Source organism: Typopeltis vanoorti, chromosome 12, assembly GCF_054136105.1.
Source record: "Typopeltis vanoorti isolate ZY-2024b chromosome 12, IOZ_Tvanoo_1.0, whole genome shotgun sequence".
Lineage (NCBI taxonomy): Eukaryota > Metazoa > Arthropoda > Arachnida > Uropygi > Thelyphonidae > Typopeltis > Typopeltis vanoorti.
In genome coordinates this window covers 38,892,421-38,910,621 of record NC_143560.1, presented here as the reverse complement: position 1 = coordinate 38,910,621, position 18,201 = coordinate 38,892,421, and the positions used below count along the sequence as shown (strand labels likewise).

The following is an 18,201-nucleotide window of genomic DNA, read 5'->3' as shown; positions in this document are numbered from 1 at the left end:
AGTTATTTCGATGTCGATGGTTTCATAAAATCTAATAGATTCATCTGACATCATAATGTCTTTTCTTGTCAAAATTTCTTCATAGCAAGCCAATGATTTTTTTATTCCTTGCCTTGTGGCTACAATTCGTTCCTCATTAGAATCTATGTCCTACAAAATCTGTAAACCTTTCTTAATTAAGCTGAGTCCTTCTGTTAATTTTGCTTCTGTCATGTGCTTTTCTGGTAGAACTGGATCTGAGGTCTCTTCAGTAGCGCTTTGCTCGTGCATCTCTATGAGCTCGTCGATTGTAAGCTCCTTGTTATGTGAGTAACAGCTCGCTGACATCTTCACTGTCGACTTCTAAATCTAATTGCCTTGCAAGGTTGACAACTTCTTCTGTTGCCTCAGCAACTTGATCAGTTTCTGGCAACATTTCCATTTCGCATTTAAAAAAGGATGGACAAAGTTTTTTCCAGACACCATTCGAGGTTTTTTGGGAAATTTCACCACAAGAATCTCTGATAATCCTTACAGCATCTAAAACATTAAACTGTTTCCAAAACTCTTTAACAGACAGTTGCTCATTTTGCCTCATAGCTTCATTCAGACTTGCAAACGAATGCCATGTGTAGTATGCTTTGAATGTTTTGATAACTCCTTGGTCCATCGGTTGAATTTAACTGGTTGTATTTGGAGGCAGGAAAACAACTTTTACACGTGGATCAAAATTAATTAAAGTTGCAGGAGGGTGACCAGGTGCATTATCAATAATGAGCATAACTTTAAACAAAATTTTTTAAACTAGCAATAACGTTCAACTTCAGGTATGAAGTGGTGACCAAACCAGTCTTCAAAAATAGAAGCTGTCACCCAAGCTTTAGAATTTGACTTCCAAATCACTGGCAAGTCAGCTTTAGATTTCATTTTTAGAGCTCTTGGATTTTTGGAGCAATAAATTAAGAGAGGTTTTAACTTGCAATCACCAGCTGCGTTTCCACCAAGCATTACTGTCAACCAGTCTTTGGAAGCCTTAAAGCCAGGAAACGTTTTTTCTTCACATGCGATGAAAGTTCCCTTAGGCATCTTTTTCCAGAACAAGCCGGTCTCGTCTACATTAAATATGATTTGACTGCTATAACTGCCTTCCTCGATAATAGCCTTAAGTGCCTCAGGAAAAGAAGACATAGCCTCTTTATGAGTGCTTGCCGCCTCTCCACTCTCAGCGATGCTATGCCAGTTACAGCGATTTTTAAATCGGTTGAACCAACCATTACTGGCCACAAAATTTTCTTCTTTGGCTGCTTCTCCAGCTTTTACTTTTAGCCTCTCAAAAATCAGCTTGGCTTGACTATATATTATCGTTTGATCAACTGGACAATTTTTTACTCTCACTTGATTATCACACTATGATTTAAGCGACGTTTACAAATTATGCTTGAATTCAATGGCATTTTTCAATCATTGAATTTCTTTGCTAGCTCACAAATTTTCATTCCGCCTTCAAAATCCTTAATAATGTTGAGTTTTCTTTCCAAAGTCAACGTTTTTCTTTTCTTGCTAACTGTAGAAGAATCGGACTTGCTTCTTTTGGACGACATTATTATTTTTTATGTGATAAAATTTTTATCAAGAACATAACATTAAACAATCGCAAGGTTTGTAGACTATAAAAATCGTGTATGAATGGAGACCGCGTGAAACATGTCAGTGCTTGTTCACAGCATGTGCGACACTGGCGAATACGGCCAGCGCCAGAAAGATATGACTAGTGGTGAGGCGTGAAGTGGGATGGGAATACATACATATAAGAAACCACGTAACTCTGGATTCACGTAAGTCGGGGTATTACTACTTGCATCATGCATAATATAAATTAAGTTTTATTTCATGAAATAATTTAAAACAGAGAATTGCTTGAGGATTTAAGTTAGATAACAGAAAGGAGACTTCCTCGTATCCTTTAAAGATCAGGGAGAACTAATTGGTGGTTCTGTCCTAGTGTCAAATTTTCCTAGTTACCTTCTTATGGTGCACCCTGTTATCAGGTATCCACCTGAATATTGAACAAATGAGAATGAACTGGCAATTTGGGACATAATCCATTTCCTGATTGCATAATACCCTCAGGAGGTGTACATGATATTAGTACATGACAAGTTTACCTCATTACCAACTTCCTGTCAGCAATTTTCCTCCAAATTAATCTGATATCGGGGTGCTTAAGGGTCAAAGCTATACACATAGCCTTTAAAGGAATGCAGAGAACCGACCAGGGCTTCTGACCTAATGTCCAATCCTCACCTTCTCGTGGTGCACTCTGTTGGGTATCTACCTTGAAACTGAATGGACAAGGATGGACTGAAACCGAAATTTCAAATGATGGTACAACATGACAGAATTTCTTTCTTTTAGTGTTGCACGGTGATCAGCATTCATTTTAGAAATTATGGACTTTACAACTGTGTTATAAATAACTATTTTAATTTCCCGACGTTTCGACCTTCATATGAAGGTCATCAACTGGAGTATATACAGATATACAAGGACAAGCTGAGTTACATTTCACGCAGTAAGCTAAAGAAACAATGATTTGATCACCGGTTATTCTACTGGCATGACCTATAGTGAAAAAAATAATAATAATTTTGTGATTCTGGATCATCTATAGTCCTGTTTATAGTCAGCTCTTAGGGAGAAAGTTTCCTTGGGTAGAATATGTACCTTCCATATACTTAGGATTTTTAGACCATCATTGTTGTTCAAATTGAGGTTGTTGATAAGAATCTCACAGGCTTCCTTAAATTTGCATTCATACCATGTTTTGGTATGAATGCAAATGTAAACTGGTTCTTTTCCAGTCAATTCTATGTAAAGTGTTCAGTATAAAATGAATGACAGAATTTCATGCCACCTGGTTAACTGGGCGATGTCCCAGCCAGCATGAAATTATAACATAACAATGTGCTCACGTTGTTTTTACCAGGGAATCAGGGCAAACAGCGAAAAGTCGGCTACTCGAACAAATCCTAAAACCCATCCCAACTCAAAATCACCAGAGTTCAAGATCGGTACTATCAACATAAGAAGCTTGAATGGCAAAGAAATGGAGCTAGCTGAGGAATTGGATAAGTACTGGATCGACATAATAGGGTGACTGAAACAAAAAAAGGCAAAAACTGGCGAGATCATTCTGAGCAATAAATACCAAATGTTATATTCAAGCAATGAGAATCAAGCAAAAGAAGGAGTAGCCATAGTATTCAACACTAAATACGAGGGCTAATCTTCTTGAATAGCAGGCAGTCTCAAGTAGTGATGTGGGCAAATATGAGAATGGAGAACTGGACAATGAGACTTATTTGTGCCTATGATCCCACAAAAGGTTCTACTAAGGTAGACATCGAGGAATTTTTTAATGCTTTAGAAAAGCAACTGACACAATGAAAAAGTAAAAGTTAGTCCTTGTTGGGATTCTAAATAGCAGAGTAGGAAATGATTGTCAGACATGCAAAAATATTTTGGGAAAATTTGGAGAAAAGAGCAAAGCTAATAATAATGGCAAATATCTGTTGGATTTCTGCTCAGGACATGGACTGGTTATTACTAACACCATGTTCCAACATAAAAATGTGCACAAATTTACATGGAGAGAAGAGACAAGGAAGAAGAAAAGTTTCATTGACTATGTTATTGTTGATAGTGATGTTTTCTCCCTGGTGCAGGACACCAGTGTACAGAGCATTTGAAATTGGGAGTGATCACCATTTAGTCTTGAGCAAGATAAAACTGAATTTCTTATTGAAAAGAAGAATGAACTGTGGACTAAAATACACAAATATTATTGAAGAAAAAATGAAAGAGTTTGAGAACAGGAACCAAACCTTGGAGATTCAGTGGCAAGCCCTGAAAAAAACACTGTTTGATTCAGCCAGAGAGGCATGTAGTGAGGTTGTCTGTGAGGATAGAAAAATCAGAACTCCATGGTGGACACATGAAGTTAAAGAGATAGTGAAGAAAAAGAAGAAAGAATACCAAAAGTTCCTGCCAAATAAGTCAGCTTGTGCTCTTAGAGAATAAAGAGACAAATGTAAGAAAGCGAAACACTTCGTAAAACTGGATAACAAAAGCCATGGGAGGACTTTGGTAAGAACATAGAAAATAAATATCCAGAAGGTGGCAAGATATTCTCGAGGTTGTTGAAGAAGCTCAGAAATGGAGGAAAGAGTGCTGTAAAAGGAATTAGAGATGATAAACGTGACATGAAAACAGGAGAAAAAGATATCCTTGAAGTATGGAGTAATTACTTCAAAAAATTGCTAAATGAAACAAGCAGTGATGACAGCACAGTAGTAAAAAACACTGACCAGGCATGCAGTCAGGAAAACATATCCATACTTGAAGTAGAAAAAGCCAACAAAAGCCTGAAATGTGGAAAGGCAGCAGGAGTAGTATGCCGGTATAAAAGTCTTAAATATAAAAGTCAAGTATGAAAGTATAAAAGTCTTATACTGGCTGCACTGCATAGTTCAGAAGGCCTGGACAGAGGGATGAATTCTAAATGATTGGAGTAGAGCTCTCATAGTAACCATATATAAAAAAGGGAAATAAAACTGAATTTGAGAATGACAGAGGTATTTCATTACTGAGTATTCCTGGTAAGATATATGCAAGTATACTTGAGAAACGATTGAGAAGGATTGTGGAAGAGAACCTTGGTGAAGAACAAGCTGGATTCAGGCCAAATAGAGGCTGTCAGGATCAGATTTTCACCTTACAACAGATATTTGAGAAATCATGGGAATATAACAAAGATCTGTATTTAAGTTTTGCAGATGGCTACTAATGGCATTATATCAAGCAATACATAGTCTTTATTTGAGTTGTAAGTCAGCAAAGGTTGGTCAATTGGTAGAACCTCTGCTACTAATGGCTCAGCCAAAAGTCAAGTAAGTGTGAGCCCGGTTAGTAGTTGTAAGGGGCTCAATCGTTCGATGCTGTTGGCACACTCTCCCTCGATGAGTCTTTGGACTCCCTGGAGGTGTTGCATAATAATAATAATATTAATATTAGATCTGGAAAAGGCATATGACCTAGTGCCAAGAGAGAGAGAAGCTTTTTAAAATCCTACAGTTATATGGTGAAGAAGCATTATATCAAGCAATACTTAGTCTTTATTTGAGTTGTAAGTCAGCAGTTAGAATTGAAGGAAGTACAAGAAGGTGGTTTAATGTTAAATATGGTGTCAGACAAGGATGTACATTATCCCCTCTGTTATTCATTATCTATATGGATCACATTATGAAGGAAACTGGTATTAAACCTGATATCAAAATTGGAGATGTTAATCTCAGCTCTTTGCTTTATGCAGCTGATGTTATCCTTCTAAATAAATCCACTACGAATCTGCAAGATTCCTTGACGAAATTGAATAATTGTTCTAATAGGTAAGGTAGGTAGAAAAATTGAAAATATCAACTGCATTGTGAATGGAGAACCTATAGAACAAGTAAAATATTTCAGCTACTTAGGCATGATTTTTAGTGAGGATGGTAAATTAAATATGGAAATAGACAACAGAATCGATAAAGCTGGTATGGTGTCAACTGAATAAATTTATATGGAATAAGAGAGAAATTTGTCAAAACACTAAATTAGCTGTATACAAGACAGTGTTCAAACCAGTTTTAACTTATGGATCTGAGAGCTGGGTTAGAAGTAAAACAATTGACCAAAGACTAGAGACTGCAGATATGAGAGTTCTGAGAAAGATTAGTGCATGAACAGATGGCATCAGTGGCATTATCGTATTAAAAACGAGGATATTAGAAAAGAACTCGACATTGTCAGCATTCAGAAATGCATTAGCAGAGCTAATCTCAGGTAGTATGATCACTTAAACAGAATGGGAGAGGAAAGATTAACGAAACAAGTGTTCTCTGCCAGGTTGGAAGGAAAATGACTCAGAGGAATACCAAGATATAGGTGGATTGATACAGTAAAAAAGTGCCTTAGAAGACAGAAATGTAAGCCCTGATAATTTGGAATCTTGACAGGTAACAGACCGATTTGGAGGAAAATTGTAGATTGAAAGTTAATAGTGATGTAAATTTTTCTTGTAATGCTATCATATCCTGTACACCCTTTGAGGGTATATATATTTGATGATGATGGTTAATCTGATATCTGTCAGGATCAAGTATTACCAGATTGTATATTTCAGTCTTTTAAGGAATGTATTAATACAGCAATCCCTCAATTAATGTGCCTAATTCGTATTTTAAAACAGGTGTATTAATCGAAAACGCACTAATTGAATATAATAACCTATGGGAAAATGCATAATTCGTTCCTCAGATTTCTTTTTTGACTCTTAATTTTTTTTATAAAAGAATTAGGGTATGTCTCAGGGCCTAGTTAAAGGAAAACCATAAAGGTGAAAGACAATAAAACATATTCAGAATATAAATTTATTATTCTGCTTCTTAACAAAGAATTGAGCTAATGTAGTTTGGTGGGCATTCTGTTTCTTTTTTTCATACAACTGACGGTATGGCCCTATTGCTTCTTCTGCAAATTTTACTGGTCTTCACCAGGGTCAATCTCTAAGCATTGCTGCCTAAAAACTTTGATTGTATGAAAACTATTTTCAAATAGTTTCTGTGAAACCTCTTTGGGCTTGTCAGTGATTAAATTTTCTTCATATTCTTCAGGATCTTCCTGCTGTGGATCTATATTTAGCAGGTCGGAATCACTCAACTTCTCAGAATGAGATTTAATTAACTTAGATTCATTTGAAAAGCCTCTAAAATCATTTGCACAATGTAGAAGAATGTGCTTCCAAACGGCTCGCAGATTGTTAGCAGTAATTACTGCCTCTGATTTGGCTTGAAAAGGTTACAAAGAGACAATGCTTTTGATTTAATAATGCCAGTGTTTAGTGGGATTTGTTTTTGGTTACAATCTTCGATCCGTGTAAAAAGTCTCTCTAATTCAGTCATTATAATACTTTGATTTTGAGTACATGCAGGATGAACTTGAAAAAACTAAACTAAAACTCTTCCTCGCTGGTCAACGTTTTTCTTCGAATCAAGAGGTGATTGCAGCTGTAGAGGGTATTTTGCAGATCTTACTGAGAACCACTATAGGGACAGGATAATGGCACTGGAATAAATGTATTAGTCTTAAGGGAGATTATGTTGAAAAATAAAAATAATTTTGAAATTATAAATTTGTTTTTTCATTGTTGGGCCGAGAACTTTTCAGACCACCCTTGTAGGTATAGAAATACCTATTATGACAATGTTATAGGTGTTTCTTTATACAAATGCCAGGAGTATTAGAAATAAAGGAGATGAATTAGTGGCATTGATAGCCTCAGCTAGTCCAATGAAACATGGTTTATTGATGATAATATACTGACAGGAATAGAAGTAGAAGGGTATAGCATATATCATCAGGATAGGAAGGACAAATGCAATGGCAGAATATTGTTTATGATAAGTATAATAAATGATGAGTTTTGTCTTGTCCTCTCAGAGCAGATGATTTGGAAGGAAATGCCACTAATTGTATTCAGTGTGAGGTGGGGGGGGGGGGCAAGACAGAATATTTAGTGAGATGTTACTGTAGGCCAGGAGATGCAGAGTTTAAAGAGCAAGAAAATCTTTAGGCAGTTGAGTTTGGCAACTGTAAAATAAGTGATCATTATGGGATATTTTAACTATTCTGCCATTGCATTTGCCCTTCCTATCCTGATGATATATGCTATACCGTTCTACTTCTATTCCTGTCAGGTATAAATGTAAATCATGTTCCTTCTACATGTAGTAGAAGGAACACGAGGCTGAAGAGTTTGGGAATTGTTCCTAGTGTCAGAAGACCTGATTGTAACTGAAATATTATCCTTGACCCCCAATTGGAGAGAGTGACCATGTAGTCAGACTTGGGGATGAATAGATGTTCAGAAGTATTGAAAGAAAGGAATTTATGTGGAATTATAAGGCAGATGATTATAATAATCTTAGAAATCAGCTTGGGGCAGTTCCACGGGTGGAAGAATTTGGAGGGGCAAGATATTGGCAGTGTATTAGAACTAGTGAAGAAATATTTATTAGCTGCAATGGCAAGTTGCATATCTTGAGCAAAAATAGAAAGCTATTTGATGTAAAGTGAATGTCTATGATGTCAAATGGGAACTGAAAAAAAAAAAAAAAAAAAAAAGGTTATAAAATAAAGTATGGTGTGTGTGTGGGGGGGGAGGAGGGAGCAGTTGCATGAATATAAGACTCAGGCCAGGAAAGTGCCTAGTGTGGTAAGTCAAGCAAAACTTAAATATAAGAAGAGATTAGCCCTGAGATCCGAGAAAAATCCAAAAGAATTCTTTCATTTTGTGGCCAGTAAGCAGAGAAATTATTGTGGAAGAATGACGTTGCTAGATGAAAATGCGAGTAGAGTGACTGATGCAGAAGACAGTCGAGTTGTTTGATAATTACTTTATAGGAGTATTTCATCTTGGAAATGGTTTTAGTACTATAGTAATAGTGGGATGGAAAGAGTTCAAGGTTTGAGTGCAAGAGGAGAGTGCGTTACAAATACTAGGTACTCTAGATGTCAATAAAGCAATGGGACTAGTTAGGATTTCACATGTTTTAAGAGAATGTGTTGAGGAACTGATAGTTCTGTTGACTTGGCTTTTTAGTGAACGTCTGGCTATGGGAAAGGTGCCCAAGAGTGGAAGGAGGGTAAGATAATGGCATTGCACAAGGGTGGTGGTAGAATGAAAGTGTCAAACTATAGGCTAGTTTGTATTTCTTTTGTAGGTTGTTAAGATTTTGGAAAAATTAGTGACAGATTGTATGCAGCATTGGGCTGATGAGGGTAATGTTATCTGTGAAGGTCAGCTTGGATTTGTTAAGGGGCATTCTTGTTTCAGTAATCTATTGCCTTTTATAATAAAGTAACAAGCAGTTGATGAGGGGAAAGGCATATTCTGCCTTTTTTTTTTTTTTTTAATTTTACAAAGGAATTTGATAGGGTGTCACATGATAAGCTGATATTTACATTACAGCCTATGGGTTTAGATATCAGATTAGTGAATTGAATTTACTGTCTGAGATATAAGAGTTGTGTACAAGAGAGCAGTATCAAGGAAGCAGAAGGTTCCAAGTGAGATCCCCCCCCCAGGGCTCAGTATTGACCACACTCTTACACAACTTCCACGGATGGCCTCTAGTTCTCTATTTGCCATATATTGAAAAATTTCCTTTGCATCAATTTTATAAATCCCCTTTAATATCGTAAAAGTTTCTATCATGTCTCCTCTTTTCTATCTATCAACTAAACTTTGTAACCCACAAACCTTCAAACCTATTCTCATAGGGAGCATTCCACAGACCTGTCACCAGCTTAGTCACTCGTCTCTAAATCTTCTCTGCCACCTTCTGGTCCACAACAAACACAGGTGACCAAATCTGTGCACAGTAGTCGAGATACAGTCAAATCATAAAGAGGGATAATAACTTCCCTATCTTTTCAACATCCAAGTAATCCTTTGAACCATTTTAACAGCTTTTGCAATATGCCCTCATACAACATTTTCAACCTGTAGTACGTAGCCTTACATTTTGCAACATTAAATTGAGTCATTATCCTTTGCCCACAATGCCAGTTTATTTAAATCATCCTGCAGGATATCTACATCATCCTTATCAACTATTGCTCTCCCCAGTTTTGCATTATCAGCAAACAACTGAATATCACCTCTTAAATCTTTCCCTATATGATTGATATACAAATTAAAGACTAGTGGCCCTAGTACAGAACCCTGAGGTACTCACTAGTCATCCTCATTCTCTTAGATTCCACTCCACCATATACTACTCTCTGGTGTCTGGATGTGGCTGTCTCCCAATTCATGCTACTAGCTTGATATCCATAGCCAAAAAACATTAATGCAGAATATTTATTCTGCATTAATGTTTTTTATATCTACAGCTGCTTACATAAAAAAAAAAAAAGGTCTTTCACATTTGTATTTATGGTGACCAGGTGAATGAGAAGATTGAGAAAACAGAAGATTCACTTTTCTGAGTTGAGTACACGTTTTCTGCATATTTCTCATTTATTACTCCGTTGTCACACTTTCAAAAATTGTGTGAAGATGGGTGCCAGAAATGTTCATTAATGATCACAAAGCAAAACACATTGTGGCAACACTGAACTTTTTGGATAGTATCTTAATGAAGGTGATGAATTTTGCAATGCAATGAATTTTGCAATGCAATGGCAGCATAGTAGGTCTCCAAAGGCAAAGAAATTCAGCAGATGCTTTCTTTCAGGAAAAGCATCTGCTTGAATTTCTGAAAATTGCATTTGTCCATTGACTTTGTCTCGTGGAACATCAATAAAAGCAGATGGTTACTGTGAGACTCTAAAAAAAAAATTGCATTTATCTATTTGAAATAAAGTGCTGGCACATAATAATAGTTAGGATAGATATATTCATTTTTTTTTTTTTTACTACCTTATCCCAGTCCGTAAGATACTTTCAGGTGCAAACTTTGTTTGCTCACACTTGGATAAAGGATTAAACTAAATTTATTATAGTCTAACCAAGTGAAAAATAAACTTTCAACATCTTTCTCTAAATCTAGAGTAATTAAAAAAAAAAAAAAAAAAAAAGAGTGGCACACCTTTTGGCAACTCTTATAGGTAGAGGTGATGACCTTGCTATTGCTTCTGCCTGGTATCTCCACATCTGGTCCTGGCTCCCACTTAAGAGACCTCAATAAAGGTCGAAACTAGTCTGGGTAGTGGCCCTTCCCTTAATGCATAACATTATACATATCCGCAAGGAGATGTGTTTTGCATTATGGGAGATACTGAGATATAGGAGTTATGTAAGCTTGCTCCACCTTTGCAACGAATTGTCCGGTGTTATACTACCTTATCCCAGTCCTGAAGATACTTTCAGGCACAAACTTTGTTTGCTCACACTTGGATAAAGGATTAAACTAAATTTATTATAGATATATTCATTGTATCATGAATTATATTTCTCAAAGTTTTGCATATATAAGGTGATAAATAATTTGTCCCACTATCATCTAGTAAATGGGAATGACTCTTCAAGAAAAGGCACATTGTGTGACCCTTTCATAAACTAAGTCAGACATGCATGTCCAGCAAAATTTCAGAAGAGTTTTTTTCTGAAATAGGGACCTACCAACAATACTGAATGTTGAATATTGAAAAAAATCCATCTGAAAGACCTCATATGCAAAAGTTGAATACATTGGTTGATTTGGAAAGTTTTTTCATTTGGTTTGAAATGAAATTAAAATTGCCAAGAAATATATTCTTATTTAATCCTCTATCTGAGTGTAAGCAAAAACAGTTTACATGTGAAGTATATTCACAACTAGACTACTTGTATATGCATAGCACTCTTCCTTTCAGAAGTGTGCTTTGCGTTATGGGATATTAAGGAAATTCATGACTTATTTTTCATGGTATTAACAACACCACACACACACTTTTATCACAAAGATGTTTCATTAATGCTTATATTTTGCTGATTTTCAACTCGGCATCATCAGAGCACAACACACTTGTATACGCAATAGTGAGTGAGTGAGTGAAACAATATAATTGCAAAAGACAAAAGATCTAAAGTCCTATTTTTGGCATCCTAAAAAAAAAAAAAAAAAAAAAAAAAAAGCAACTATCCAGGAGTTTTTCTTAGGATAACTGTCTCCTAAATTTTTGTCAAATTAATGCAACCATATTTGTTAAGGGCGGGAGATTTCTTCAAAGCCATTGCTGACTCAAAAAATAATCTTTCAGATCTATAACGATTCCTAAATAGCACATTCGTTTTTCCTCCATCTAATCCTGTGTGAAGGAGTGTTCAAAGCGTGGTCTGCCAGTCCCGACTTGCCATAATAATAGTAGCGAATGTATCTTTCATGTTCTTCCAGGTGGATGTTCACTGATCTTCCTGTTTGCCCATAATAGGCCAAGTCACAAGGAACTTCATACACTCCTGGGTGTGCTAAAGGGTGAAGTTTATCCTTAGGCGAGCGGATCAGAGTTGCCAGCTTGACATGAGGTTTGAAAGTGGTGCAAAGGCCATGTTTCAACAATACTTTGGCTATCTTTTCCGTTGTACCTCTGATATAGGGAATAGAAATGGTCATGTTGTATTCTTGTGTATTAGGGGAGTGCAGAGTAATGGGCCTATGTAGTATTTTATCTATTTTGTAGGGATTGTAGCTGTTGGCTAAGAATGTATGGCGCAGGTATTGGAGTTCAGTGGTCAGAGCTGTATCGTTAGAACAAATGGTTCTGGCTCTGTGTGTAAGTGTTTTTAAAATGCCGTACTGTTGGACTGGATAATGATGTGATTGTTTATATAGGTATCTTCCTGTGTATGTAGGCTTTCTGTAAATAGATAAAGATAGTGATCCATCTGAAAGGCAGGTGACTAATGTGTCAAGAAATGGTAAACAGTTATTTGATTCTTTTTCTACTGTGAAATGAATTTTGGGGTGTTGGCTGTTTAGGTAGGTGACAAAAGCATCCAAAGTGTCTTGTCCATGGGGCCAGATGGCATACACATCATCAACATAGCATAACCACACTTGTGGCTTGTATGTAGCTGTGGTAAGTACTTTGTTTTCAAAGTGTTCCATGTAAAAATTTGCTAACGGGGGAGAGAGGGGGGAACCCATAGCAGTACCATTAATCTGTTTGTAGAATTTTCCTTCCCTTGTAAAGTAACCTGCATTCATGGTAAATTGAAATAATTCAAAAATATCAGGGGGAAATTTAGACTTGATTAAATCAAGAGTGTGTCTATAAGTGGTACATTGGTAAATAAAGAGGTGACATCGAAACTAACCATTATGTCTGAATCTTTTAGGATTAGGTTTTTAACCAGTGTTTTGAAATGGACTGAATTTTTTACAAAAGTAGAGGAGTTGCCAGTAAGGGGGGAAAATGACTTGGCTAAATGCCGGGCCAGTTTATATGTGGGACTATCTATGCTATTGACTATGGGGCGTAGGGGGATATTAGTTTTGTGGATTTTTGGTAATCCATAAATACAGGGTGGTTTAACATGAATTGGTTTTATTTTCCTGATGATTTCTTTGGGCCATGAAATAAAACCAATTCATATTAAACCACCCTGTATTTATGGATTACCAAAAATCCACAAAACTAATATCCCCCTACGCCCCATAGTGATAAAAGTGTGTGTGGTGTTGTTAATACCGCAAAAAATAAGTCATGAATAACCATCAACACCTAAGCTTATCTGTTAGATTAAGGAAATTGATTTGAAGTCATCAGCCTTCATATACGAGTAGTCTAGTTGTGAGGATATGTTCAAACTTTGTTTGCTTACACTTGGATTAAGGATTAAACATGAATATAATTTCATGACAAGTAAACATGTATTGAAACAATTGGTTGATTGTTTCAATACCTGCTGTAATGTTTGATGCAAACTGTATATAGATGTACATATAGATAAACTATATTACAAACTTTTTTATATTAAATTTGTATATAAATAAACTGTATACAAACTACTTCTAAATTCCTGTAAATTCTTATAGGAACATTAAACCAAACATCCATGACAAAGTGCAAGTATGTACAAAATACTTGCACTTTGCCATGGATGCGTGGGCAATTACCTTTAATGTCTACATTGTGTGATATTTTCTGACAAATCGTCATTTAACCATGTTCTTCTATCATAAAGTAAGAATTTAGAGTTGTGAGCAGTCATACGCAATCTACAAAGTTGAGATAGTTCTCAGATCGCCGTTTAGTAGATTCTACACAACACTGTTGACTATTTTATGCTAAATGAATTTCATTGCCTTCAGTAAGCAGATGACAGTGTGAGAGGATTACTTGAAAGCCTGAGGTGGCTTGAAAATATTTCGTGTTTTGTTTTTAGTGCAGGATGTGCAGATTATATGTTAGCCCATCCAGAGTACAGTTTGCAATCTTTTACTGGTAGTCTACACATTAACTTGATTATGAAGAATACAAACATATTTCCTTGAATTTATTACCAGTAGTAATTTTATAAGCATATCAGAGAGAGAAAATAGCTGTTTGACTTATAATTACCTGGGTAGCACTGAGTAAATTTCACATGTACTACCTTTCAGAAACGAAATTAAACAAACAAACAACAAAAAAGTACATTTTTTTTATATTTAGTTATGCTCATTTTCATAGTTGTATTAAGGTGGTGGAAAATGTTTTTGGTAATTGATAAGCCTTAAGATTGAACATTGAGAAACATGAATTTCTTTTCCAGGTCAATTTTCTCTTCCTCTGGACAAACGAGAACCATATGAGTTTGATATAAGAGTACCTCTTCTAATTCGTGGTCCTGATATAGAACCAAACATTAAAATTAAGGTAAACAATGGGTACATATTCATTTTTTCACTTTTTTTTATTTTCACATTTAACTTTTTCTTTACAAATGCCATTATTTTTTTATATGAATCAAGTTATAATAGCATGTTCAATGTTTATGCTTTTGATAGCACAAAGTACGTGGGTGGTCTGAAAAGTTCTCGGCCTAACAATGAAAAAACAAATTTATAATTTCAAAATTATTTTTATTTTTCAACAGAATCTCTTATGACTAATACATTTATTCCAGCGATGCTCCAGCACCATTATCCTGTCCCTGTAGTGATACTCAGTAAGATCTGCAAAATAGCCCCTCTACAGCTGCAATCACCTCTTGATTCGAAGAAAAACACTGACCAGCGAGAAACATTTTTAGTTTTGGGAAGAGATAGAAGTCAGAGGGAGCCAAATCTGCAGAATAGGATGGATGTTCCAACAATTCATAGTTCAGATCCCTTAATTTTCCCATTTGCCAAAACACCTTTGTGGGTGGTGCATTGTCCTGATGAAAGATGATTTTTTTCTTCTGCAAACCAGTCTTTTCTCACGAATTTTTTACTAAAATAGTTTGGTTAAAAGATCGGGATAATATTCCCAGGTTTTTTTACACTTTTCAAGATAATTAATAAACAAAATGCCGTTAGCATCCTAACACATCAATGCCATGACCTTTCCTGCTGGTGTAACCAACTTTGTCTTCTTTGCCACTGAACAACCATCTTCTGTCCACTGTTTTGACTACTGTTTGGATTCTGATGTGTAGTGGTGAATCCAAGTCTCATCCATAGTAATAAATCAATGCACAAAATCAGTTTTATTCTTGTTAAAATGCTCCAAGCACTATTCAGAGATTTTCATGCGAATGTGTTTTTGATCAGTGTGGTACCTATCTTGCACAAAGCTTTTTCATTTGCAATTCTTCATGCAAAACGTATCCTACACATTCTTTTGACATTCCTATAGTCTCAGCAATTTCACGCACTTTGACTCGCCAGTCATCCAATACTATATCATACACTTGATCAATGATTTCTGGTGTTGTTACACTTTTTGGATGTCCTTCATGTGATCATCTTCAAGCCTGGTACAGCCATGCTTAAACTCTGCAGCCCATTTCTTAATTGTTGAAAACGAAGGAGAAGAGTGCCCATAAACTTTTGTGAACCTTGAATGAATTTCTTTTGGCGTTAAACCTTCTTTTACGAAGAATGTAATAACTGCATGATACTCAATTTTATCTATATCAAGGGATATAGACAACACTTTGGCTTCCAACAGCTATATAAAAAAAAAACTACTTGATAGAATGATTTGCAATTTCATGTCGTTGCTTATGAAAGATGTACCAACTTAGAAAAAAAAATCTTGCCAATAGCATTGCCATCGGCAAGAGAACTTTTCCGAGAACTTTTCAGACCACCTACATATTTCAGCATGTTAAGTCACGGAATCAAGAACTCATTGAAGGAAATGATACATCACTCACACCAGCTGTCACACTTTCTCTTAAACTCATTCACAAGATACACCCACCACTACAATAGGCAAACTGTAACACTCGCTCATGCACTCACTGCTCTGTAAGAGAAAAATCTAGCTCTCATCCCCTTTCTTAACTTCCATAGAATGAAAAATTTCATGAACTGATATCCTATAATATTCTTTCAGAAGTTTTTAGGCCTCTATTCACCCCTCTTTCTCCTGTGTACAAATGTATGCTGTCTGCCCTCATAATATACGTTCTATAATCTCAGTATCATATTTGTAACTCTTCTTTGCACCTTTTCCACAGCTTCTTTATCTCCTCAGAACTCAGGAGAGAAAATCTGGGCACAGGAAGTCCAGATGCAGTTCTATCACTATTTTTTACAAGGACTTGATACCACTGCACCTGAAATTTCTGTGCCTACAGTAATGCCCTGTTCCAGCATTTATGTTGGAACAGGACATTATGAGTTGTATTTGCAGAACAGGATGAGTTGTATTTTCAGTTTTTGCTATGTGACTTTTGAACTTCAACTTCCTATCCACCATAACCTCAAGATCCCTAGCATCATCTTTTCCTGCAAGCATAATCCTACTAATATAATATGTTGTTGGAAATCAAAGTGCCTTCAATTCAGTGTTAGTCATTATCATTTGCACAAAGTTCCAGCCTATTCAAATCATTCTATAAGTTCTGTATATCAGTAGTATCCTTGATATACTTGTCTATCTTTGCATCATCAGTAAATACTTGAAACATCGCTTTGTTTGGTTCTTCCCGATATTATTAATGAACAACAGTTGTTCAAGGACTGATCCCTGAGATACACCACTGGTCACCATAAGTCTGTAGATTCACACCTTTGTATACCACTTTGATACCTATTTGTCAGCCACCTGCTTATCAAAGTCAATAGTTTATATTCCATCATATCCTCCAACTCAGCAGTAACTTATAAAATATAAGCAAATTGTTCTGACATGATTCCCTTTGGTAAAATTCCTTGAAAAGTATAGCTTGTCTGTGAACCCATTTCTGTAAGCAAGTTCTTACCAACTTCTCTAAAATGTTTACCACACCACCACTCCAGAGATATTGATAGGTTAGTAGTTCTTTCACTTGGTTATAAAGTATCTCAAAAGACTATAACACCTTTACAACACCTGAAAAACCCATGGACATCAATCCCAGTGTAGTAGTAACACTGTGCATTACATATACCACATTCATAGATCTTAGTGAAAAGAGTACTCGTTATTTGAACAATCACATTCGCTTCTGACACTGCATTCAAAAGTTATTCTTTATGCTGCAGTCAATTTCATTTTGTACTCTTGACGTAGCGTTTTTGTTTTTTATTTTATTTTTTTTATTTTAGCTGGCCTGGTTGGTTGAGTGATTAGCGTATCCATTCTCCAGCCAAAAGGCTGTGGGTTCGAATCCCACTGTGGGAATGGATGTTTGTGATTGTCTGTGAAAATACTAGTGGTGATGGTAGGCAGTAGATGCCGCTAGTGTAGATGATGACGGAGAGATGTAAAGTAAGTGCCCTCCCTCGATGAGTCTTAGGACTCCCTAGAGGTGTTGTGTAATAATAATAATAATAATAATAATAATTTTAGTATAACAAAAAGCCATGTGCGATCATACTGTATGATCTTATAAATTAAATCAATCAAACAAATAACATAATTTATATACAGTAAACAACTAAACAAAATGTGTACATTTGTTGACAAGATCTTTCTGATGACAGCAGAAAACATATTAACTATTCTTCTATCTTATATATTCATTCTCAACTTATTATCTTGGAAGAATGAAAGTATATTTGTCAACATTTATCTTAGTACTATAAAAAAACTACTACAAAAATTATTAAATAGAAGCAATAAATAATACTTAATAAGACTTACTGTAGTGCCAGTATTTGGAATAGTAAATAAATAAATACACACACTGCTTGGAAAAATGTCAATGGACACCCTCATGGGCAAGGTGCATTGTGCCATGTAATGAATCGTGTTTGTATCTGATATACATTTGTGGAATATTATGCTCCCATGTCAGTGCAACTGTGTCCAGATAAAATGGCTGTGAGAAGGGAATTGATGAAGTTTGAAAGAGACGTTGTGATAGGATGTCATGTTGCAGGCCTATCTGTTCAGCAAATTGTTGACAAATTGGATCATCCCAGGTCAACAGTCAGTGATATCATATTGAGATGGAAGTGCAGGGAGTTAACTGCAAGTGTTTTGCTTGCTGTGGATGACTCACCAAATGTTACC

General features: G+C 35.8%; 1 protein-coding gene across 1 annotated transcript in view; it reads left to right on the top strand.

Annotated features, from left to right (window-relative positions):
• Nucleotides 1–18,201, top strand: part of LOC150100717 (N-acetylglucosamine-6-sulfatase-like) — a 147,580-nt gene that overhangs the window by 90,467 nt on the left and 38,912 nt on the right. Inside the window, exon 9 of the mRNA XM_090401336.1 lies at nt 14,324–14,427. Within this exon, the coding sequence (XP_090257462.1) occupies nt 14,324–14,427 (104 nt within the window). The remainder of the gene's footprint in view (nt 1–14,323; nt 14,428–18,201) is intronic.